At 42.2% G+C, this 26,641-nt stretch overlaps 1 protein-coding gene across 1 annotated transcript in view; it reads right to left on the bottom strand.

Moving 5' to 3' along the window:
• Positions 1-18,695: 18,695 nt before the first annotated feature.
• LOC124622503 overlaps positions 18,696-26,641 on the bottom strand; it is an 85,173-nt gene continuing 77,227 nt past the window's right edge. Inside the window, exon 6 of the mRNA XM_047148221.1 lies at positions 18,696-19,874. Coding sequence (XP_047004177.1) covers positions 19,309-19,874 — 566 coding nt within the window. The 3' untranslated portion in view covers positions 18,696-19,308. The remainder of the gene's footprint in view (positions 19,875-26,641) is intronic.

Raw genomic sequence — 26,641 nt, 5'->3', positions numbered from 1 at the left:
TTAGTTGACTTGACTGAATTGAGTTATCAAGTAGTTGTACTTTGCTATGTAGCATGGGCAACCACATTTCTGTCTGGCACATAGATAGCTAACACATACCTATGAGAAATGGCCATTCTAGCGATCTCAATACAGTATTCAGTCTGGTATTTGTTTGAGAAAAGCCACAAATATTCTACTGTTTTCGTGTACAGAGAACCTTCGATACATAGCGTTATAAATATGGACTATTTGCCGAACAGTAAGCTAGTTTACATTCAGAAGCAGAAATATTCATACTGAAGAATGAATAAGTAAAAAGTCCTAGTTGCAGCAAGTGCAAGTGTGAAGACTAGTCAAGAGTGAGAGTGATCAGTTGATTGTTAAGTATTAATAACAGTAATTCATAGTAATTTCACAGTAAAAATATTGTTACAACACTCATAACAATATTTTTACTAATAATGTAACAATAGTTTCCCATTCCTAACTCATAATACAAGTTAGGTATGGGGAAACTATTGATGTGTATATCTCCGGTAAAAGTGACTTTCGAGAAGATTCCTAAAAGTACATTGTTACTATATAGGCCCTCTATTGAATGCACTAGAAAGGAACAGAATCAGTAGGTATTTGTTCACACTCCATAAAAGTGTGGAAGCGAAAGTTCTCGAAACAACCAAGCCATGTATATGAGGGAAGCAGAGTCGCTAACAGGTAGTCAGTTTGAAAGCTACAATTGTTGCAATAACTTGGACATGATAAAAGTGCAATTTTTGGCTATTACCATGGACTTCAGTCAGTGTTGTGCTTAGTGATATTAGAAATCCGTGGAGCATGACCATGTGTATTTTAGTGCTAAGTGTACTAGTGTTGCATTTTTCAGTGCGAATAAAGTGTTTTTTTGAGAATAATTGGCATCTAATTTTTTATATCATAAGATGGCATTGTCTTGCACGAGGGTAATCCCAAAAGTAAGGTCTCCAATTTTTTTATAAGTACAGAACTCTGTTTGTGTGGCAGTTGGTCACACTGTTATGAAGAGTGCTTCACGCAGTGTGTGTCAACATACGCACGCCGTGCTGAGGTGCTCAGTCTTGGCTTGGCAGCCGTTGAGAATGGAGCTCCCACTGGATGTTACCGCCAAGTGCAAATTGCAGGCAGTTATTCGGTTTTTGAATGCAAAGGGCACTGCGCCGATTGAAATCCATCGCCAACTAACGGAAGTGTATGGTGAGTTGTGCATGGATGTCAAAAATATTCGTAAGTGGTGTAGAAAGTTTGCAACTGGTCAGACCAAAATTCACGACGAACAAAGGAGTGGGAGACCGTGAATTTTTGAGGAGACAGTGTTGAAAGTTGAGCAAAGCATGCATGATGATCGGCGGATCACCCTGGATGATCTCTGCACACTGGGTCCTGAGGTTTCCCGAAGCACCGCTCACAGAATTTTAACGGAAACATTGAACTACCAGAAGGTGTGCGCAAGATGGGTGCCACGCATGCTGACAGAGGACCATATGCGGCAACGAGTTGATGCTTCCCGTGCATTTCTTCACCGCCTTGCTGCTGAACAGGACAACTTTCTCGACTCAATTGTCATGGGTGACGAAACCTGGGCATACCACTTTACACCTGAGACCATTCAACAATCACGCGAGTGGCGGCATCCTTCTTCACCAAAGCCGCGCAAATTCAAACAAACACAGTCTGCCGGTAAAGTCATGACAACCGTTTTTGGGATCAGAAAGGGGTATTGTTGGTTGACTTTATGTCCACTGGTGCAATTAATGCTGACAGGTACTGTGAGATGCTGAAAAAACTCAAATGGGCAATTTAGACCCGGAGAAGAGGAATCTTGATCAAGGTCTTACACATTCTCCATGACAATGCTCGCCCACACATCGCTCAGCAAACCGTTGCTCTCCTGGAACAGTTTCAATGAGACATAAACACCCACCCACCCTATAGTCCTGACTTGGAGCCCAGTGACTATCACCTGTTCCCTAGGTTAAAAGAACATTTGGCCAGAAAGCCATTTAGCTCTGATGACGAGGTGCAAGAAGAGGTTCATAACTTTCTGAACAGCATGGTGGCAAGCTGGTATGACATGGGCACAGAAAAACTGCCACAGCGTCTATAAAAATTCATTGACAGATATTGTGATTATGTCAAAAAATAGTTAAATGTTCAAGTTGTAAAATGATGTTAACCATTGTAGAAATAAACAGGTCTATGTACTTATAAAAAAAAACAGGATTCCCCTCATATATATGTATAAACAGTTTAAATAAAACTTCCTTAAACTTTGCATGTGACTTGATTATTTTTTATTATGGTAAAAGCAAAGGTAGCTCAGTGTATCTTTAGCACCCTATCCTTGAGGTTTTTTTGTACCTGCAACTGAACGCAACTCACATGCACATGACTGCAGCCACTGGTAACTAAAGCCACACTGCGAGCAACAGCAGCAGTGCATGATGGGAATGGCAACTGGGTGATCATAAGTAGGAGGCTGGGGCAGGAGGGTGAAGGATAGCATCGTGGGGGTGAGAGACAGTGGAGTGCTGCTGGGGAGCACCCAAGGACTAGTTGGAGAGAGGATAGAGCATCTAGGGGCAGTCAGAAGTTTAGGCAGAGGGCAGCTGAGAGGTGGTGGTGGGAGGATGGGAGAGGGGTAGGGGGGAATTAGCAGAAAAGGAGAGCAGTAAAAAAACTGGGTGCACTGGTAGAACGAGGGCCGTGTGTTGGAATGGGAACAGGGAAGGGGCTGGATGGGTCAGAAAAATGACTCACGAAGGTTGAGGGCATGAGGGTTACGGGAATGTAGGATATATTACAGGGAGAGTTTCCATCTGTGCAGTTCAGAAAAGCTGGTGTTGGTGGGAAAGATCCGTGTGGCACAGGCTGTGAAGCAGTCATTGAAATCAAGGACATCATGTTGGGTAGCATACTCAGCAACTGGGTGGTCCACTAGTTTCTATGTCACAATTTGTTGGTGGCCATTCATGTGGACAGACAGCTTGTTGGTTGTCATGCTCACATAAAATGCAGCACAGTGGTTGCAGCTTAGCTTGTAGATTACATGACTGGTTTCACAGGTAGCCCTGCCTTTGATGGGATAGGCTTTGTTTGTGAACGGTCTGGAGTAGATGGTGGTGGGAGGATGCATGGGACAGTGGTACTCCAAAGCAGGAGTAGGAAGTGAGCAGGGCGGAGTGTTTTTTCAGGTGGCATTCTGCATGTAGCTCTAGTTCCTGGAGGGCAAGCATTATCATGTGCGTTTTGGTTCCAGAAATTTGGGATTGTATAGCAGGAGAATTTTACAGCTGGAGAGAAGGCATCCTCCCACCACCACCACCACCACCACCACCACCACCACCTGCTCCAGTCCAGTCACAAATATCATCTATCCCACAAAAGGCAGGGCTACCTGTGAAACCAGTCATGTGATCTACAAGCTAATCTGCAAACACTGTGCTGCATTCAATGTGGGCATGACAACCAACAAGCTGTCTGTCTGCATGAAGGGCCACTGACAAACTGTGGCCAAGAAACAAGTGGACCACTCTGTTACTGAGCACACTACCCAACATGATATCCTTCATTTCAATGATTCCTTCACAGCCTGTGCCATATGGAACCATCTCACCAACACCAGCTTTTCTGAATTTCGCAGATGGGTACTCTCCCTGCAATATATTCTATGTTCCCATACCCCTCCTGGCCTCAACCTTCATTAGCCATTTTTCTCACCCATCCAGCCCCTTCTGTGTTCCCATTCCAGCACTACACAGCCCTCATTCCACCAATGGACCCAGTCTTTTTACTTTTCCCCTTTTCCGCTAAACCCCCCCCCCCCCCCTCCCACCTGTCCACTGCCCACCCCTTAACCTTCTAACTGCACCTAGCTGCCCTACCCTCTCTCCAGCTCGTCCTTGCGTGCTCCACAGCAGCACTTCACTGTCCACCTCTACCCTGCTATCCCTCCCCCTCCCTGCCCCAGCCTCCTCCTTACCCCCACCCAGTTGCCACTCCCATCATGCACTGCTGCTGTTGCTCATAGTGTAGCTTCAGCTGCCAGTGGCTGCAGTTGTGTGTGTGTGTTTCCCCTCTCTTTTCAAATAAGGCTTTGTTGGCTGAAAGCTTATATTGTGTTTCTTTTTGTTGTGCCTGTCTGCAACTCAGCATCTCTGCTGAATGATGAGTAGCAACTTTCCTTTTCATAATATTGTTACATCCCATCCTGGATTTTCCATTGTTTGGTTTTTGCCTGATGGCTTTGCTTCAGTCCTAACCTAGTGCTGTTTTCCTTTGTTACTATTTTCTAATGCATTACTATTCTCAATGTCCATTCCTCTTTCTCTTCTTTCCTGTGTTTCTCTTGTCGCCTAACAAACCACACTGCATGCTCTACTTACGATCCATACTGTATCAGCCATCTCGGCCACGCACAGCAGGTGGCTACAAGACCACGCTGATTGTTTGGTCAGGATCTTATGTCCCACATAACTCCTGCCGATATCAGTAATCCTATACATTCAAATTGATCATGCTCCCATATTTTTCATATTTTTGCGTGTTATTTCCTACACCTTTCCAGTGCCACAGGATTTTGTATATCATCCTATTAACCCCTCCCCACCCTCCATTCTTTCTCCCAGTTCGCTCACACTAATTTCACCTCATCCAGTCACATTTGCCATCCCCCTTCTACACACTTATCCACCCTCAGACCTGGCACCCATAGTAAAATATTATTTTTCATTATTTATATCTTTTGTTTGGTCTCATTGTGACTTCATACCAATTTTAGTGAATGTTCGCCTTTCACTATCGTCGACTCCCTCAGATTTAATCTTGTTTCCCACTTTTTCATCTGTTTCTTCTTTCTCGTGATTTTTCCAATGCATTTGTGTGTATTTTCAGGATTTTTTTTGGATGTAATTCTATGTTATTTATGTAATTTTTCGCATTTTTTCCACCCCCCATGTATCCTAGCTCCTCCACCTGCATCAATAGAAAAAAGTTTCCTTGTCCCTAGCCAAAACCCAATCCTACATGCGTTCCTGCATTGTTGCTTGGATGATGGAGTCCCCCCAAATGGCCTTACCATCGAATTACCCATCTCCGGCTACCAACCCTCCTTCCACAGTGACCTCCATCCATTGAGATTTTGCCGATCCTTAGCCCTCACCAACATATTCCTGCAAAACCATATCAACCAAGCCCGAACCTCCTTGCAGTACCTTCTCTCCCTCCACAAAGTTCTCCTGTTATGCAATCCCAAATCACGGGGCCCATAACACACATTTAAACTCTTGCCCTCCAGGAACTAGAGCAAGATGCACAATGCCACCTCAAAAAATTCTCCACTCTGCTCACTTCCTACGCCCACTTTGGAGTACTACCATCAACCACCTCTACACGGACCTCCAAACCTCTCCCACAGCCCCTCCTAGCTGACAAACCCTGTCTCGCAGACATGCTACATTTACTCCACCCTCCAAAACTCGCTCCCACCACCACACTACATCCATGAATCCAGAACCTAAACAGACCCTAAATACAGTCATGAACCTTTCCTCCATAAGCCTTAGCCCCACAGAAATATCAGTTCTTTCCAACGGCCTCACCTCTTGCCTCACTCCCAAATTCAATCATGCAAGGACACGTTAAAGACCTTCTTTCCTTCTCCCAGTCCCTACAGTGGAAACACTTTTTTGCCACCAACCCTACCAATCAGACTCAACCAAAGACCAACGTTGAATCCTGCCTGACTCAGTTCACTCCTCCATCCAACCATGATCCAACCCCACTGCCCCCAAATCACCCCATTAACTTTCCACAATTTCTTAACCTCAAACATTGCCTCACAATCACCCCCAAATCCCTCAACATGCAAACTAACCTTACACCCTTGGAAACAACAGCAGTCCACCACTTAAAAACTGATCCCAACCTTATAAACCTACCTGTGGACAAAGGCTCGACCACTGTTTTTTTTGAACGACAAGGATTACCTGGCAGAAAGACTCCACCAGCTGTCAGATACTTCCACTTACAAACCTTGCCACAGTGGCCCCATTCCAGAAATCCAGCAGGATCTCCAGCCTCTCCTCAAATCCTTTGGCCCATCCTAGAGAACCTCTCCCAGGAGTCCGTCTCTCTCCTTACCCCTACCTCCCCTCACTCCTACCTTTTACATGCTACCTAAAGTTCATAAATTAAACCACCCAGGATGACCCATTGTGGCCGGTTACTGTGTCCCCACTGAGACAATCTCTGCTCTTGTAGACCAACACCTTCAGCCTATTACCTGGAACCTACCCTCCTATATAAAAGATACCAACCATTTTCTCCACCGTCTCTCCACAGTTCCTGTCCCTTTACCATATGGTACCCTGTTCGTCACTGTTGATGCCACCTCCCTTAACACTAACATCCCAAACACCCATGGTGTTACCACTGTTGAACACTACCTTTCCTAACACCCGACGGATTCCATACCAACAACCTCCTTTCTAGTCACCATGACCAACTATATCCTAACCCACAATTACTTATCCTTTGAAGGCATTACCTACAAACAAATCTGAAGTACAGAGTATGCCAACCTGTTCATGGGCCATCTAGAGGAATCCTTCCTCAACGCTCAGAACCATAAACCCATCACCTAGTTCAGATTCATTGATGACATCTTTGCAATCTGAGTCGAGGGTGAGGACACCCAATCCACATTCCTCCAGAACCTCAACAGCTTCTCCCACATTTGCTTCACTTGGTCCTACTCAACCCAACAAGCCACCTCCCTAGATGCTGACTTCCACTTCAAAGATGGTTACATCAGTACCTCTGTCCATATCAAACCTACTAACTGCCAGCAATACCTCCACTTCGACAGCTCGCACCCTTTCCATACCAAGGAGTCCATTTCATACAGCCTAGCCAACCATGGTTGTTGCATCTACAGTGACGAGCGATCCCTCTTGGAATATACTGAAGGTTTCACTGAGGCCTTCATAGGCCACAATCATCCTCCCAATCTTGTACAAAAACAAATCTCCCATGCCTTATCTTTCCATTCTCCCACAATCTCCCAAAGTCTCACTGTCTGGCCACAGAGGAGCATTCCTCTCATAACTCAGTACCACCCAGTTCTGGAGCAACTGAATCACATTCTCTGCCAGGGTTTTGACTACCTCTCAATGTGCTCTGAAATCAGAAATCTCCGGCTCATTATCCTTCTCACCCCTCCCACAGTGGTATTCCGTCATCCACTGAACCTACACAATATACTCACCCATTCTTACAAAACCCCTGTCCCCAACCTCTTACCATATGGCTCATATCCCTGCAATAGACCAAGATACTGTCCCACACATCCTGCCAACACCTACTCCAGTCTGGTCACTAACATCACCTATCCCATCAAAGGCAGGGTTACCTGTGAAACCAATCATGTGATCTACAAGCTAAGATGCAGCCACTGTGCAGCATTTTATGTAGTCACGACAACCAACTAGCTGTCTGTCTGCATGAATGGCCACCGACAAACTGTGAACAAGAAACGAGTGGACCACCCTGTTACTGAGCACACTGCCCAACACGACATTCTTCACTTCAATGCCTGCTTCACAGCCTGTGTCATATGGATCCTTCCCACCAACATCACCTTTTCCGAATTGCGCAGATGGTAATTCTCCCTGCAATATATCCTACGTTCCAGTAACCCTCCTGGCCTCAACCTTCATTAGTCATTTTCTTCACCCATCCAGCCCCTTCCTCATTTGTACTCCAGAACTACAAACAGCTCTCATTCCACCAACGCACCCAGTCTTTTTACTTCTCCCCTTTTCCGCTAACCCCCCCCCCCCCCCCCCCCAAACCCATCTGTCCCCAGCCCACCCCTTAACCTTTCGACTGCACCCCCTTAACCTTCTGACTGCACCTAGCTGCTCTACCCTCTCTCCAGCTCGTCCTTGCACGCTCCCCAGCAACACTTCACTGTCCTCCACCTCTACCCTGCTATCCCTCCCCCTCCCTGCCCCAGCCTCCTCCTTACCACTACCCAGTTGCCACTCCCATCATGGACTGCTGCTGTTGTTCACAGTGTGGCTTCAGCTGCCAGTGGCTGCAGTCGTGCGTGTGTGTGTGTGTGTGTGTGTGTGTGTCCTCTTTTTTCGATAAGGGCCTTGTTGGCTGAAAACTTATATTGTGAGAATCTTTTTGTTGTGCCTATCTGCGACTCAGCATTCTCTGCTGTATGGTGAGCAGCAACTTTCCTTTTCATAATATTGTTACATTTCATCCTGGATGTTCCATTGTATGAAATATAGTTAATTGATTTTATAACAACCCCCCACCTTAGGATCTGATGTTAGTGGCAAATTTCATACAGCATATTTCCAATGTGTTAAGTGTATGAACATTGGATCTTAAGGGGAACCATACCACTGACTTTGATCTTTACCATGTCTATCATCATTCTGTGAGTATTTGGTGGTTTGCTACAAGAAGCAGAGCACTGAAAGGGGGTGGGGGGCCACACTGACTTGAATTTGAAACATTGGCAAAAGTCGTGGAGAAAATGTTAAAAGCCTGGAGCATGGAAAGGAAGTAATATGGTTTCCGTACTCCCCTCAAGTTATTCCTGCTGAAACAAATGTAATTGACTTGACATATGACCTGTTCTTGGTGTTGACATAATGCTTACTTTGTTTGCTGCTGGACAATGACACAGGTGGCTTCTGTTCATTCCTATGTGTAGCCCTTTCCTTTAGACCCATCTCTCTCCTTTCACAAATACATTTGTTATTTATGAGTTCCCTCTCAAGCTCTATATTCAATATAGATTGTGTATCGACTACTGTTTTTTACATTTATCTCCATGTTGGCATGGATTACACATTGTGTTAGCATCTCATCAACGTAGTCCACTGTGTTCCAGAATCTGAACTGGATCTCTTGAGATTCAATTGCTGACACCTTCTCCTGTGCTGCTGTCAAAGCCACCAGCAGAGAAGAGGCTCAGCTGACATTGCCAATCCAGTGCCACCAGGTCTATGAGTTTATGGCGGCTAGTCTTTCCCACATCTTTGTGGGAGTGCACTTTGGAAGGTAGTCACTTGGCTGTTGTCTCTGAGGCAGCTGACAGCACTAGGATGGGTGTGACAGCCAAGAGCAGCTAGTGGCTGCTTACTCGTTGCCCACCATTGCTGTTGATTATGCAGTGTGGCGTGGTGTGCTGACATCAAGAATAAACTAGCCCAGAGTGCCGATGCGCGAGACTGACATACGCTCAGCCAGCAGGAGGGCATGGTCTCATTATTCACGCAGTGCAAAAAGTACCAACAGATGAACACATTAACACTCTTTAATCACTCAAGCTGTGTGAATTATGATGAGAAATGCTCTAGGTCACAAAACACTTCAGCAGGTTCATCTTAAAGGAAGCTATCACCACTGTTAGTACTATGACTTCAACCAGTCATAAAATGGCATCCAATATTTCCAATATTCCATGGCTGATGGCAGAAGCTTATTTCTTAACAGCATACAAAAAGATTGCTACATCCATGCTGCCTTTAAGCTACATAACCACTCTCCAATGGTAAAGTCCTTGTTAGAAACCTCTTGTGCTGCTTTTGCTCAAGTGCTGTGAAGAAGAGAAATACGATCCCGTCGACATAATTCTGTATCTCTGCAGATACACAAACATTGTTTGTAGAGCACAACAGAGATGTTACTTAATTTAAATCTCGTACTTTCAAAGAAACTGGAAGGTACACTGAAGTCCAGAACTCTTTATTTCAATGAAGTGTAAGAAAACTCAAAATCACTGGAAGCTAGTGAAAACAGTCCAAACAGATCTACTGCTAACTCTAAAATAAAGGAAGGTTGTATTTATTTAACAATGTGTGGAGTGAAATGATAAGCAACACACATGGAAGTAAACTGACTTGCCACTTAAATACTCAGTGGCTTCACCCATTACACACTTGGTTCATGATTCCACTGGGAGCTGTGGCCCCAGCATAAACTGCAATTGGTGCAAGTCAATCAAGGTTACTACACAGATAGTTGGGATAATGTGTTTGGCATTTCCACATGATGTCACTGTCAAAAATGAGTAGTAGCACAAGAAGTATTCTAATTTTCGTGTACAACACTATTGTGCTTAATCCTTTAATGAGTGGTTAATATTAACAAATGATGGTTATGAATAATCAAAATGCATGTACTGGTAATTGTTGGATGATTACATCACCAATTTTAATGACGTACACTATGCAATTTTATTTTCATAACAATGGTTTTATCATTTCTTTTGCTGCGAAAATTGTTTCAAAACAATTAGGGCACAAAGGTTCTTTACATTTGACAAAGATATATTTTGTTTTCCTTTTACAAATTTCATAATGACAGCGATTTGCATTTTTGACATTTATCAGATCTGACCAATGGTTACCTGCATGATGAAGTATTCCATCTGGGGTTCTGTCACTGGTTGTCATTTTACTTTAGATGGAGTTGGCTTGGCCTGTACCTTTCCTACACTACTTCCACCTTGTGAGCCAACATTTATTAGTGTTCTTCCTACAGACACCTTGTGATCTAAAAGAATCAGCAATTTACTACACACACATACTTAGAAAATGAAATAACAGTCGCAGATACCAATGTTTGTTGCGACATCAGAGTGCATGCAATGCCAAGCATTGGCCCATTAAATCAACACCAACCACGATTGTGTGAATTGTAGTAAGCAACAGCACTTGGGCAAAAAATGTGAATAACATTCTCCTATTTCTTGCTTCATCAGTTTGCATTATCCTGGGGCTTTCTACCAACACTTGCTGAAGGCACATGGACAAGAGAGTTGTCAAGTCAGAAGGGGTGCACTAAACAGAAAAAATGCCAAGAAGTGTGAATGTTACTGCTTACTAAGGCCATGAATTGCATATGTTGTCCTCCTAGTAATGACTAGCGAAATTAAACAATATGACTTCTCTTGGCATATACATAGTATTACTCAATACTTTCTATTTGATAATTCCTCACCCGAAGTCCTTCAGTCTGTTTTTATTCAGTTTTTAATAGTACTGCATAAGCAACAATGATAAAAGCTTTCATGCATACTAAGGAAACACCATAATTCCAGTCATTTAAACATTACTATGCATAATTATACAGAAGCTAGAGACTTAATTGCCTTACTATCAATAGTTTTAACAAAATACTCGTATTAAATATCTTAATTTGGTGAGCTTGAGTGCATCTTTTAGATGATTTTACATGCTTGTTTAGACAAGTGCTGGGCAGGCCCCCAGTTTCTGCCTCAGAAAATATGATACGAAAACATTTAAAATATGATCAGACACGGAAAAAAGTTTACATAATTTACAGGTAAGTGGTCCACATTACTTCCCTCCCTTAGGTAACTGACAGCTGCAGCAACAGGAAGGGCATTCAGCCATGAAGTTAAATAAAATATATTTGCCAAATATTGTGTACAGTGTAGCCTACCCTAAATGAGGTTAATGCTAATGAAAAGAAGATTAAGACGAGATGAAACACCTTAATCCAGTTTGGAGTGACCTGCAGACGCTCTCCATATGTGTGTGCTGCTTTCTGCTGCTGCTGTTTAGCCCTCTGTCCCTTTGCTGATGTGCTGAGGTGCCTTATTTGGATGAAGGTTCCGGTACATGTTGTAACAACCTCTTGAGAAATATTTTGATGCTTCCTGATTAAAAGTTTAGTCAGTTTATTTTAGAACATCTTTATAGATACTGCTGCCACAGAAATTTAAAAATAGTACATATAATTTTTTGACTATTTCAAATGACTCATCTGAGAAATGAGTGAGCCACAGTGAGATACACTCCTGGAAATGGAAAAAAGAACACATTGACACCCGTGTGTCAGACCCACCATACTTGCTCCGGACACTGCGAGAGGGCTGTACAAGCAATGATCACATGCACGGCACAGCGGACACACCAGGAACCGCGGTGTTGGCCGTCGAATGGTGCTAGCTGCGCAGCATTTGTGCACCGCCGCCGTCAGTGTCAGCCAGTTTGCCGTGGCATACGGAGCTCCATCGCAGTCTTTAACACTGGTAGCATGCCGCGACAGCGTGGACGTGAACCGTATGTGCAGTTGACGGACTTTGAGCGAGGGCGTATAGTGGGCATGCGGGAGGCCGGGTGGACGTACCGCCGAATTGCTCAACACGTGGGGCGTGAGGTCTCCACAGTACATCGATGTTGTCGCCAGTGATCGGCGGAAGGTGCACGTGCCCGTCGACCTGGGACCGGACCGCAGCGACGCACGGATGCACGCCAAGACCGTAGGATCCTACGCAGTGCCGTAGGGGACCGCACCGCCACTTCCCAGCAAATTAGGGACACTGTTGCTCCTGGGGTATCGGCGAGGACCATTCACAACCGTCTCCATGAAGCTGGGCTACGGTCCCGCACACCGTTAGGCCGTCTTCCGCTCACGCCCCAACAACGTGCAGCCCGCCTCCAGTGGTGTCACGACAGGTGTGAATGGAGGGACGAATGGAGACGTGTCGTCTTCAGCGATGAGAGTCGCTTCTGCCTTGGTGCCAATGATGGTCGTATGCGTGTTTGGCGCCGTGCAGGTGAGCGCCACAATCAGGACTGCATACGACCGAGGCACACAGGGCCAACACCCGGCATCATGGTGTGGGGAGCGATCTCCTACACTGGCCGTACACCACTGGTGATCGTCGAGGGGACACTGAATAGTGCACGGTACATCCAAACCGTCATCGAACCCATCGTTCTACCATTCCTAGACCGGCAAGGGAACTTGCTGTTCCAACAGGACAATGCACGTCCGCATGTATCCCGTGCCACCCAACCTGCTCTAGAAGGTGTAAGTCAACTACCCTGGCCAGCAAGATCTCCGGATCTGTCCCCCATTGAGCGTGTTTGGGACTGGATGAAGCGTCGTCTCACGTGGTCTGCACGTCCAGCACGAACGCTGGTCCAACTGAGGCGCCAGGTGGAAATGGCATGGCAAGCCATTCCACAGGACTACATCCAGGATCTCTACGATCGTCTCCATGGGAGAATAGCAGCCTGCATTGCTGCGAAAGGTGGATATAGACTGTACTAGTGCCGACATTGTGCATGCTCTGTTGCCTGTGTCTATGTGCCTGTGGTTCTGTCAGTGTGATCATGTGATGTATCTGACCCGAGGAATGTGTCAATAAAGTTTCCCCTTCCTGGGACAATGAATTCACGGTGTTCTTATTTCAATTTCCAGGAGTGTAGTTTCTCAGTCCAGCCGAAGCTTGTAGGGTTTGTTGATGTATCTATCGTATTGCCACTAGGATGTCCAAGTTATTTGCCTGGGGAAATGGATCTGGAAACAATACATTGTGCGATTTAACAGAAACATTCTATAAAATACTCTGGAGTTTCAGCCAGTGGTGTACTGTAGTGGTCTTCAGTCCAAAAACTGAATTTGCTTACTGTATTCATCTCTTGGTTTCCCTCTATGACTCCCCACGCTTCCCTCCAGTACTAAATTGGCGATCCCTTGATGCCTCAGAATGAGTCCTACCACCCAATCCCTTCTTCTTGTCAGATTGTACCACAGATTTTTCTTCTCCCCAATTCTATTCAGTACCTCCTCATTAGTTATGTGATCTACCCATCTGATCTTCAGCATTCTTCTGTAGCACTATGTTTCAAAAGCTTCTATTCTTTTCTTGTCTAAACTGGTTATCATCCATGTTTCACTTCCTTACATGGCTACAAAAACTTTCAGAAAGGGCTTCCTGACACTTAAATCTATACGCGATGTGAATAATTTTCTCTTCTTCAGAAACACTTTTTTTGCCATTGCGTCTACATTTTATATCCTCCCTACTTCGACCATCCTCGGTTACAATGTAATCGGCAAACCTCAAAGTTTATATTTCTTTTCCCTCGACTTTAATTCCAACTCCAAACTGACTTTTTGTTTCCTTTACTGCTTGCTCAATATACAGATTGAGTAATATCGGGGATAGGCTACAACCCTGTGTCACTCCCTTCTCAACCACTGCGTCCCTTTCGTGCTGCTCGACTCTTACAACTGCTTTCTGGTTTCTGTACAAATTGCAAATAGCCTTTTGCTCTCTTATTTGACCCCTGCCACCTTCAGAATTTGAAAGAGAGTATTCCAGTCAACTCTGTGAAAAGCCTTCTCTGAGTCTAGAAATGTGGGTTTGCCTTCCCTTAACCAATCTTCTATGAGAAGTCTAGGGTCAGTATTGCCTCTGTGTTCTCTGGAATCCAAACTGATCTTCCTCAAAGTCAGCTTCTACCAATTTTTCCATTCTTCTGTAAATGATTCATGTAAGTATTTTGCAACCATGACTTATTAAACTGATAGTGCAGTAATTTTCACACCTGTCAGCACCTGCTTTCTTTGGAATTGGAATTATTATGTTCTTTTTGAAGTCTGAGGGTACTTCACCCTTCTTGTATATGTTGCTCACCAGATGGAAGAGTTTTGTCACAGCTGGCTGTCCAAGGTTATCAGTAGCTCTAACTCAATGTTGTCTACTCTCGGGACCTTGTTTTGACTTAAGACTTTCAGTGCTTCATCAAATTCTTTATGTACTATCATATCTCCCTTCTCATCTTCATCTACATCCTCTTCCATTTCCATAACATTGCCCTCAAGCACATCTCCCTTCTGTAGACCCTTTGTATACAACTTCCATCTTTCTGCTTTCTCTTCTTTGCTTAGGACTGGTTTTCTACGGAGCTCTTAATACTCATGTAAGTTATTCTCTTTTCTCCAAAGGTGTCTAATTTTCCTGTAGGCAGCACCTATCTTTATTTAACCATACAGTAGAACTGTATGCCCTTGGGAAAAATTATTGCTGCAGTTTCCCCTTGCTTTCAGCAGTTCACAGTAACAGCACACCAAGGATATTTTGGTTGATGATACAGGGCCAGATCAGTCAATCATCCAGACTGTTGCCCCCGGAACTACTGAGAAGGCTGCTGCTCCTCTTCTGAAACCACACATTTGTCTGGCCTCTCAACAGATACCTCTCCATTGTGGTTGCACCTACAGTATGGCTATCTGTATCTCTGACCCCCCCCCCCCCCCCCCCCCCCCCCGGCTTGGTCCGTGGTTCATGGGGGGAGGACTATAAGTGATGACACAGTTAAATCTTCTAATGTAACACTGCTATTTTTTTTGTTCATTTCCTACAATTCACAATGTTTCCTCAATGTCAGAGATGATATATCATGTGAACAGCTTCAAAATCAGGTAGTTTGCACCTGTTTCCATTGCAAATGGCGAAGATTTATGTGACTGACTGTCAGAAATTCTGTTCTTGGTAAATTGTGACATGCAAACAGCTTTTGAATTACATTCATTAGGGAAGTCATGGGCTCTGCCAACTACTCTTATCTGGGAAGAGTTTTTGAGGCAGTCTGGCTGAACTTTGAGGTAAATATACAGCTCAAATTGTAACCACCTTTCAGATTACAAAGCAACCCAACAGTGACTGCATCTATGTAAATTAAGTTTTACTTCTCCTTCTCTTATTCTTTCACAGACAGTAGAATCCATGAAGAAACTCCTCATGTGTCTACACAACACTAAAACACTTGAAATAGGTCATTGCCAACACGTACATTGGAAACATAATATCAACTGTATTGTTAACCACCCTGCAGAAGTCTGCAGTGTATTTTAATTCAGGCATCACAAAAGAAATTACTTCAGATATGGTGTTGGAAAAGAGTTGGCAGGCTAGGATGAATGAGCTATCAGTCTTTTCCAGAGACTGTCAGATAGTGAGCAATAAGTTTAGGCTGCAATTTGAGTGCTCAACTGTCTTTCAACAATAACTGTTCTATTACATATTTTGTTATTTTTTTGGGTCACCAATTGTAAAATCACCATCCAAAAAGTTATTCCTAAAATATTTCCCAAACTTTTTTGAAAGATATAACCACCATTTGACTGTACAACGGGTTTTATTTCACAATCTAGACTTTGGCCTTAGGCTACTACCAAGTGCTATAAGCATTATAAATCATTAGACTTGAGCAGAACCCAAGTCATCATCAAAACATGTATCTTCAGTTACATAAACCAAATTCATCCAAATAAATGCTAGAGCATTTGTGTAATAAGCTAATTTACTGGCAATTACCATGACTCAGTTGATATAGTCGTGGAAAAATAGATGACCAAATGACAGGTTTTAAACTTTTCTACACTGTGTCTGAGCAGCCACAAAATCCCAAAATGTGGCACACCAGCAAATACCCAAAACATGTTTCCTTTCATAATTTAGACTGATGAAGTATGTATTTGCTTAGTCAATGTTAAATTCCTCCCAATCTTGCCTTCCCTCCCTCCCCCTCCCCCACCAGAGCAGATACGACACCAACTACAGCAGATCTTACATTCTGTATCTCTTTAATGATACCAATCTGCTTATCTCAAGTCATTGTGGTATCAAAGTTATAATATACAGGGTGCTTCAAGTTTCCGAATAAACCATGTGCCATAACAGTACGTACCTGCCTGTGTGGTATGTATACGATGTTAGTTTCATGGTTGTACGATATATGACTGTCCACATCCATCTCATCACAGTTTAACAATATTAGAAGGAAAGTTGCTCTTCACCATATAGTGGAGATGCTGAGTTGCAGATAGGCACAACAAAAAGACTCTCACAATTACACAATTAAAGCTTTTGGCAATTAAGCCCTTCATCAACAAGAGACACACCTACACTCTCTCTCTCTCTCTCTCTCTCTCTCTCTCTCTCTCTCTCTCACACACACACACACACACACACACACACACACACACACACGGCTGCAGTCTCAGGCAACTGAAACCACAATCACAATATTGTTACGAGGGTCATTCAGTAATTAAAGAGACAAATTGCTCTGGAGAAAAAGCGTTTATTTTTTCGAAACAATACTTTTTCTACTTTTCAACACCATCCCCTTGAACATTTATGCACTTGTTCCAACAGGCTACAAGCTTTTTTATTCTGGCTGCAAGTAACTCTTTATCTTTATGTTTAAACCAATTTCCCACTAACTTTTTCACGTCCTCGTCCTGGAACTCTTCCCATGTAATGCCTCCTTCAGTGTACCAAACAAATGGAAATCATTAGGTGCCAAATCAGGACTGTAAGGGGGATGAGGCAGTACTTCCCAGCCCATTTTGTCAATGGTTTCATGGGTTAGTTGAGCAATATGAGTATGTGCCTTGTCTTGCTGGAGAATCACACCTCTCCTCTGAGATCCACGACATCTCTCTCTCATGACTGGCTTCACCTTGTTTAAAAGCAAATCTGAGTAGTATTGGCTGTTCATTGTATACTACTCTTCGAGATGATCATGAGAAACTGGATCTTCAGTATCCCAAAACACTGTTAACATGTGTTTTCCTGCTGATGCTTGGGGTTTGAATTCTTTCTCGACAGGTGAGTTGGCGTGCTTCCACTCCATGCTTTGTCTTTTGGATTCTGGCTCATAATAGGGAACCCAAGTTTCATCCCAAGTTAAAATTTTGTTGAGGAAGTGCTCTCCTTCTCTTTCATAATGTTCCTTTAGCTCTGGGCACACTCTCAACCTGTTTCCTTGGGTAGCCACATCAACTCCTTTGGGACCCAACTTGCGCATGTTATGTGGTACTTCATCTTGTTACAGATAATGTTATGAACTGTATCAGTACTAATTTGAACCTTATCAAATATCATTTCCACAGTCCTGCAAGTGGTCGGCCAGAATGACGTACGTCAGTCACTGAGTCGCGACCATTTTTGAACTGCTCTACACTTGTAAAAATTTGCATGATTCATACAACCTTCACCATAAACTTTAAACATCCTACAGCATATATTCACCGGTTTCTCACCTTCAGCAAGTAAAAATTGAATAACAGAACGTTGTTCAATTAAAGTTGACTCACCATCTTGAAATGTATTTTTAAGTTTATAAACAAAACAAATGTATTTTTGAGGTTATAAATAAAACAATGTTGGTACATCAGCTGATCAGGGCTCATCCCAGTATGCCAACTTAAAGCCATAAAAGTACCAAACTTGCCCTACTAACTATGTATGTGCGGATGGATATGTGTGTGTGTGTGTGCGCGAGTGTATACCTGTCCTTTTTTCCCCCTAAGGTAAGTCTTTCCGCTCCCGGGATTGGAATGACTCCTTACCCTCTCCCCATCCTTTCGTCTTTCCCTCTCCTTCCCTCTTTCCTGATGAGGCAACAGTTTGTTGCGAAAGCTTGAATTTCATGTGTATGTTTGTGTTTGTTTGTGTGTCTATCGACCTGCCAGCACTTTCATTCGGTAAGTCACATCATCTGTGTTTTTAGATACATCTTTGTTTTTAGATACATTTAAAACATACGCTACAGATAGTAATAATTTTAATGTTAATGCCACCACTTCTTCAAGGATGGAGAAGGAAATCGACCGTGCCCTCTCAAAGGAACCATCCCAGCATTTGCCTTATGCAATTTAGGGAAATCACAAAAACCCTAAATCATGATGGCCGGACAAGGGTTTGAACCGTTGTCCTCCCAAATGCGAATCTAGTATGCTAACCACCACGCTACCTCACTTCGTTGAACATATTGAGTCCATTTCTCTGGATCTGTGGGAAAACAGATAATACTGCAACCTTCAATGTTTTGATTTTAATTTTCATACACAGTCACACTATAATTAACATTACTAATGCCAGACAGAATGAACAACTGTGGTAGAACAAAAATATTAATGAGCAACAGTACAACACTTATTCAGTTAAGCAAGTGAAAGAGCATGCAAACTGAGTAGAGCTTCTTGATGGTGATGTAATATGCACAATACAAAAATTGAAAGATATTAACGATTGAACTTCTACAATGTGGGGTTCCCTTGTCATGAACAAAAAGCATTCTAGTACTGGCAGGTGGTAAACTCTTGGTTTAAAAATTACATACATGGTACACAAAAGAAACCCAGTATTACACATGTATATCCAAGGGGTAATACATTGTTAACATCTTTATTTATATACAGCATATTCTGCTACAACACAAAAGGCATATTCTGCAACAACGCAAAAGTCTTCTCAAAATTAATTCAAGCATACTACCCTCTATACACTGAATTCTATATACTGTGTAATACTGATGAATTTCACACTTCAGTTATTCATAATTCATGGCAAAATACAGATGTTACTCCTACCAAGACACCACAACAACAAAAACATGCGTTCACCTGTTCACACCAGTATCAAAATAAATATTAACCTAGGCTAACTGCTATTGTTTTCCGCACTTTCTTCATGAGTGTTTCATATCTCTCTTCATTTCTGGATGCATGCTTCTTCTTAAGCTTTGTGATATGTGAAGAAATAAGATTTTTTAGTATGTTCCATTGCAGCATATCCAAGTTATGAGTAATACATGATTTTATGTTCTGATTTCTAAGAGTTTCCTCCATTTTCAAAAATGCAATCAAGTCAAAATGAGTTTTTAACTGAGCAATTTGTCTCTTTACTATCTTCGGCGCACTGATTCTATTTGTTAGTGATTGCGAATCTGTATTAGATGTGTTCTTTACTTTTTTATTTTTTTCTGTAGCAGCCACTGGAGGAGCTTCATAATGTACTTTTGGATCCACTTTTTGGGTGTTAGTCAAACTCTTGGTGGTGGAACTTGAGTTTTCGATAGTAGAACAATCATATGAAGTATATTCGCTACTTGGCTCATTCTTAGGTGATGTCAATTTGAGCATTCTACTGTCTGCTTCTGAGTTCTGATCATTGTTTTTTCTGCTAATCACTACTACATTTTTCCGCATTACCAGCTCTGTAAGGACATAAGATATGAAAATATAGAAAACATGGCTTCAAACAACAAAAATTAATTTGTTACTTACACAGAATTATGGTATATAAACTTTGGTTAATTCATAAAAATGGGGAGAGGGTTTGTACTACACAGAAGAAGTTGGCATTTGCCATCCTGCTAACAACGAGGTCGTTGGAGACGGAGCACAAATTCGGATTAGAGAATGATGGAGAAGGAAGTGGCAATGCCCTTTCAAAGGAACTGTTCCACCTTTTGTCTTAAGCGATTTAGAGGAATTATGGAAAACCTAGATCAGGATGGCCGAACTCAGATTTGAACTGTCATCCTCCCAAATGCAAGTCCAGTGTGCTAATCATTGCGCTACCCCACTCGGTGCATTACATGTATAGGTTGTACAATAATATTGATGATGATTACTACACGAAACAAAAGCAACATAACAAAAGATGATAAACAGCGTACTTCTGGGTGTTTAGCCAAATTTATATTTCCGTTTTTATGAAAATGCAAATATGAACTTGGGTGAACACTTGGAAATACTCCGTTAATCAGTCACATCAAGAAAATCTGAAAGATCATCGAAGGATGATTTGAGGGCTCTAATCATTATTAGAAAAAATTATCATTCATTTCATTTAATGCCATAATATCTCTTTTCCAACAGAGACCAACCACCTATTGATGCTTGTTAAATAATGTCTCCCTATGTAGTGGGTAGTTACTTCTTCCATTCTATAAATATTTCAGGACAAAGATAATTAATCTGGAATGTGATAATACAATGAATGGTTTTTCTTGTTATTGGTAAGCACACTGGAGAACCTGTACGATGGTCATTAGCTCTGCTGTTAGAATAGTATAGTTTCATGGGAGCATATATTTTCCTTTGTTCTAGCCAATAAGCTCAAGCTAAGGGCTTTTGAATCAATTTTGCTTAATGAGGTATTAGTATACATTGGCTTTACCCTTCGCTAGAGAGATAATTTTCTAGGATACTGCGAGTGTATCTGTTTCTAGATTGTGGCAAACTATCCCTGGAATCTTCATTAAAAGTAAATATTTCTATTTCTTTTAATGCCAAATCTGGAAATTTAGATTTAGTACCGATTTTTGCATGTGAATAAAGTGACATTTTGAATAGTTTTAAGAACTAGCTAGGCATATTCAAACACTGAAGAACAGGAAATAAATAAATATCACTAGTTCACCATGCTATCTCCTGCTTGAAAGAATGTTTCTCAGTACATGTTTAACATTGACACAAAAAACTGGAGATGGAGAGGAGGGGAAGCGAGTGAATCTTAGTATGAATATTAGCAGTAAGCCTTTTAGCTTAGATGGAGGCACACAGTGCAAGTCGCTTTGATCAGTTCAGCAGGAGATCACATGCATTGAGAAATTGCTGATTTCGTACTCACTGATTGTGAGTTGGAGGAAGGGCGATGGAGTCACATATCATCTACAAGCAAGCAGGCATATATAGTGGCCCTCAAATGTCAGGCAAGGCCTAGTTCGAGACAGTGAAGAGTTCCAGCTAGTGGCCTTGGATGGACAATGAGCAGCAGCAGCGGATTCTGTGTGACTGAACATCATACTCAGATAAGTGAGTATACAAAAAAGGACTTTTAAAGCTTGCTGGCATGTACCTCTACACTATAGTTATTGGTTTCCTTCATACATTTGTCTACATGTAACTCTGTCCATCTGTCACTTGACGCGCTACTGAAATAAAGAGTTCGATCAGAAAAACAGAATCTGCTACTTCCGTGATTTGTGGTCATAGTACCACATGTTATTGTGTATACCAGAATCGTAATAGAGTTATAGGCCATTTTGGCCATTTATTCTGGTAACTGATTGGAGAATCAAGTAAGCTTCACTTATGTTTTACACTTACTCTGGTTATAAACTAGTGCCTATGCCCCTCTGCATCTTCACTGTAAAGATATGCCCATTGGCAAATGACTCCTGCATTTAACTGCTTGCGTGTCAAAGGCATATGACCTCAAATCCTGCATCACCTCTGATCTGAGTGTGAGCCATGTAATTATGTTACAACCCACATAGGGTGATGACAAATCATATTACACTGATACACAAACAATTCCATTGCAATTACAGATTTGACTGTCTTCTTTGCATATAAATTGGAAAAGTTTTAGATCTGATTAAACTTAATGGTCGTGAAGTTTGTATAATATATTCTGGCTCAGGTAGTGATTGTAATTACAGGATGATAAGACTACAATAAATGTTTTTGTGAGAGCCTTGTATAAAGCTTGCAGTATGGAAAACAGTGGAACATGCAAATATACAAGGGTTGAATGAAAAGTAATGCCTCCACCTTCATTAATTGGGTTTGAATGGGAATATTTTAAGAAATCAAATGCACAAATAATCCTTATAATGTGATCTTTAATTACCAATATTCATTTTTCCACATAATCACCAGCCAATTGGATACATTTCTGCCAACGATGAACAAGTTTTCTGAAGCTGTCACGGAAGAAGTCGACGCACTGTTTCTGCAACCACAGTCTCACAATTCTCTCAACATCTCCGGGTTGTGATGGTGTACCCACATTTTGTCCCCTGTCACAATTGAATGGAGAAAGGCTTCACCTTCATTCTCATAATGCAAGAGGAGTTCCTGGCAAATTCCAAATCTGTGCACTTTCATTTGAGGAGTCAGCATCCGGGGTACCCACTGTGCACAGATATTCCGATAGCCAAGCAAAACAATGATGTGACCCACACATTCTTGTGAAATGCTGATTATGCTTGCAGTTTCTCTCTGAGTGATACAACAATCGTCCCAAATCAATGTGTCAACATTTTGCTTATGAAACTCGGTGGCTGCTGTCACAGGACGTCCAACTCTTTGTTTGTCATGCAGGTCAGATGTTCCCACCTCAACATCTTTAAACTTACTCGCCCCCCAACTATGCACAGTACTCACACCAACACAATCACCATAAAAACTTCTACCATTCTCTGAATCTCCTTTGGAGTGACACCTTCTGCTGTCAAGAATTTAATGACTGCACGTTGCTTAAATTTCATTGACCGACCATCTGTGCAGGGTTCCATACTTTACATTGTAACAACACAACCGTTCAATGCTAAGGTTTCCTGCCAGCTGGAGCTGTATAGAAGAGGCTATGGAACAAGCCAGTACTTGTCACATACCAATGCTGCCAACTGTTGAAGAGCTACGAAGGTGGAGGCATTGCTTTTCAGTCAACCCTCATACTAAGGATCTCACTGAGGCCTTCACAGACTGAAATTACCCACCCAACCTTGTACAGAAACAGATCTCCCACGCCTCGTCTCTCTAGTCAACTACTGCCTCCCCCATACCAACCCACTGGCCACAAAGGAACACACTCCTTGTGACTAAGTACCACCAACGATTGCAGCAACTGAATCACATCGTCTGCCAGGGTCTTGACTACCTCTTGTTGTGCCCTGAAATCAGGAGTATCCTACCCATTACCCTTCTCACCCCTCCCATTGTAGTTTTCTAACACCCGCCACACCTATGCAATACCTTTCTCCATCTCTACTATGGCCCTGCCACCAATCCCTTGCTTTCCTCCCTGAAATATATCTAGATGCAAGACCTGTCCCATACATCCTCCCACTACCACTTACTCCAATCCAGCCACAGGTACGTAGCAGTCCTAACTTGCCACCATCATGTCAATGCATGCTCTCGCAAGCAGTACCACATAATCTCCACCCCTACCCTGCTATCTTGCCTGTTCCCCACCACCGGACCTCAACATTCAATCCATGCTTCTTCCTCACCACCACTACCAATGTCAGATTGCTGTTCCCATCTGGCACCGTTGCTGTCCACAGTCCAGTAACAACAGCCAGAGACAGTGGTCATGTGTTTGTGAGTGGTGGTGCGTATGTGTGTGTGTGTGTGTGTGTGTGTGTGTGTGTGGGGGGGGGGGGGGGGGGAGTTTACTTCATAAGAAGGTTTTTGGATGAAAGCTAAAATGTATAGTAGTATTTTCATGGTGCTTATCTGCAGCTCAGTGTCTCCTCTATATGGTTAGTAGCACTCTATTCTTTTCATATTGTTGTTGAACATAAAAATTGGAAGCATTTTATCTTTTTACCAATTTCTATCCTTAGCCCTTTGAAGACTAAGTTTTTATATGCTCGAGATTAAGTTTTTATATGCTCGCTTGCTTCTTTCAACTGAGTTATTTTGGAATTGTTTAATTACATGGGTTTTTGAGATAAAACAAGCTAGTGGCTTGCTATTTTCTCATAATTAATTTTATTGTATTTAATTAATTGAGAAGTGTTACATGGAAGTGTATAACTAATATAAAGTATTTCCAATGTGTACTACTCTTGAAAACATGGATTTATACATAAAGGGATATTGCACTCTGCACACATAAACCTAGCATCTTTTCTTTCTTTGTCTTTTCATGTCATATGACTGCATGTGTTGCATGTTCTTTGGCTCTTGGACCCTTGTTCTGCAGCCTGTGGTACTACGTAAAGAAAGTGCCTCTGTGTGAGATTTGGTGGTGCCTCATGTGATGTTGGTCTTCCTTCCTTTGCAGATTTTATGCGAATGCTGTATTTCTCAAGCAACTGACTCATGAGCTCCAAGCAAAAGTGTAGAAGCTGTGGTTTTTTAGCAGTTTGCTTTTCGTAAAGAACATGCCATTCAATACAGTTAAGTCCAAGATGTGAAAGAAAACCTTTTTGTATCAGTTGATTGACTTTTGTGCACATTGAATAGAGCTGATCTGCAAGTCTTTTTTATCCGATGCTCGCATCTTCTGGCTATATTGTATGACAGTATTGCATTTCTTGCTTTTTCTCACCTGTTTCTCTGTTGTTGTTCTCTGTTACAACAATTGTGTGTGTATGAAAATTGTTGAAAGCATGCGCACTTCTTCCTTATCCATAAACTTTACTGCCAACGTACAATCAGTATGGTGTGATGTAATTTGTTCTTTCTTTCATTTTGAAGGCAAATCAGTTGACACACATTTCCTTTTTGGCCTAACTGTCCCACAGGCAACAGTTCTATTCTTGTGTGGAAAGGAAAACACATCAGTGGTTGTATATGTTATCAGCATTGTTGAGGTACGGTTTCAACAGAGTAGTTACAAGAGTGCCAGACACACCACGACCCCAAGTATCTTCAATTTCTGTTCCCCTTCCCGTGTACATTACTAAATCTAAAATAAATCTAGTTTCAACGTCATTCAATATGAACAGTTTTATTCCAAATCTGTGCCTTTTGCTTGGTATATGCTGTTTGAAAATGTCTACCTTTCCACAGCATTAGACTCGTCAATATACAAATCTCAGAATGGATTAGAATTGACTTGAATTTCACTGTTAAAAAATTTACAATATACTTTATTTCATGAAGCCCATTCATCCTCTCAGCATCTCCCAGAACACATGCACGACTGAAATATAACATCCTTAGAACTGTCAGAAACCTGTTCCTAGGTATTACTTTCGAAAAGAAAGATCTTTCAGTCAATGAGTCTGTAGACCAGTCGTCCTTTAGTCTATTCTTTTTTATGTGAACCTTCAGAATGCAGAGTGTTAAATGTGATACATCTAGTCTGACTAGTATTTCCCCGGAAGATCCTCGAGATTGTTCATATACTACTTTGTATATTTGCCTGTCAAATATAAGCTCAAAGCATTCACTTTCACTAGGTTCCTCACTTACAAGGACACCCAAGTGCGAGGTCACAAAAAGCCAAAGACGTTTACAGCATTTGATGTCCCACATATTGTCCACCATGCAACCAAAAGATTGGCAGCTAATGGCAACATGGAGCAAGACTGGAGATATCCAATGGTGAGCACAGCATTAGGCTATGGAGCATAACTGCACTGCTTAGTTGACAAGTAACTTGCTACTGTGCTTGTGGTATCAATACAAAGCACAGCAATGGCAATGATAAACAAAGCAAACATTGCACTATGTCTACAACAGGTAGACTTTTGTCAGAAAGGAACCCAAGGAATTTTGCAGAGTAAGAAATGGCAGGTGAAATATTAGCATTTCTGCAAGGTGAGGCAGTGGAATGTGCAGTTTTCAAAGAAAAGTAGTAAAGGACAATCATTGTCCAAGGAGCAGGTATTGAACACAATTATGCACACAGAATAGAGAAAAAAAAATTATGAACATATTTCGAATAAGTCTGCAGCAATATCACCATGTAGTACATAAGAAAAACTAAAAATATTCAAGAGAGGACAAGCCACACTTGGTACAAAAACTGATGTTCGCACATTTCAATGATACTCGATACAGTTTATAACATGTGCCCAAGTGTGACCTGCTGTGTCATGCACACAAAATTGTGCACAAGACAGATTACAGCAATTTCAAGAGAAGCAGTGGATGGTTGCATAACTTCAAACAGTATTCCAGAATTGGAAGAAATGAGTTAATGAAATTTCAAACAAATCATCAATTTGACAATGCACAGCCAACTGTGGAATCAGGCCAAAACTTTGTAGATGAAATAAACAAACTTATCCCATTGTTCAGTTGGTTGGTTGTTTTGGGGAAGGAGACCAGACAGCGAGGTCATCGGTCTCATCGGATTAGGGAAGGACAGGGAAGGAAGTCGGCCGTGCCCTTTGAAAGGAACCATCCCAGCATTTGCCTGGAGCGATTTAGGGAAATCACGGAAAACCGAAATCAGGATGGTCGGACGCAGGATTGAACCGTCGTCCTCCCGAATGCGAGTCCAGTG

Source organism: Schistocerca americana, chromosome 7 (genome assembly GCF_021461395.2).
Source record: "Schistocerca americana isolate TAMUIC-IGC-003095 chromosome 7, iqSchAmer2.1, whole genome shotgun sequence".
Lineage (NCBI taxonomy): Eukaryota > Metazoa > Arthropoda > Insecta > Orthoptera > Acrididae > Schistocerca > Schistocerca americana.
Note: the sequence above shows the minus strand (reverse complement) of the source record. Positions and strands in the feature narration are given on the sequence as shown.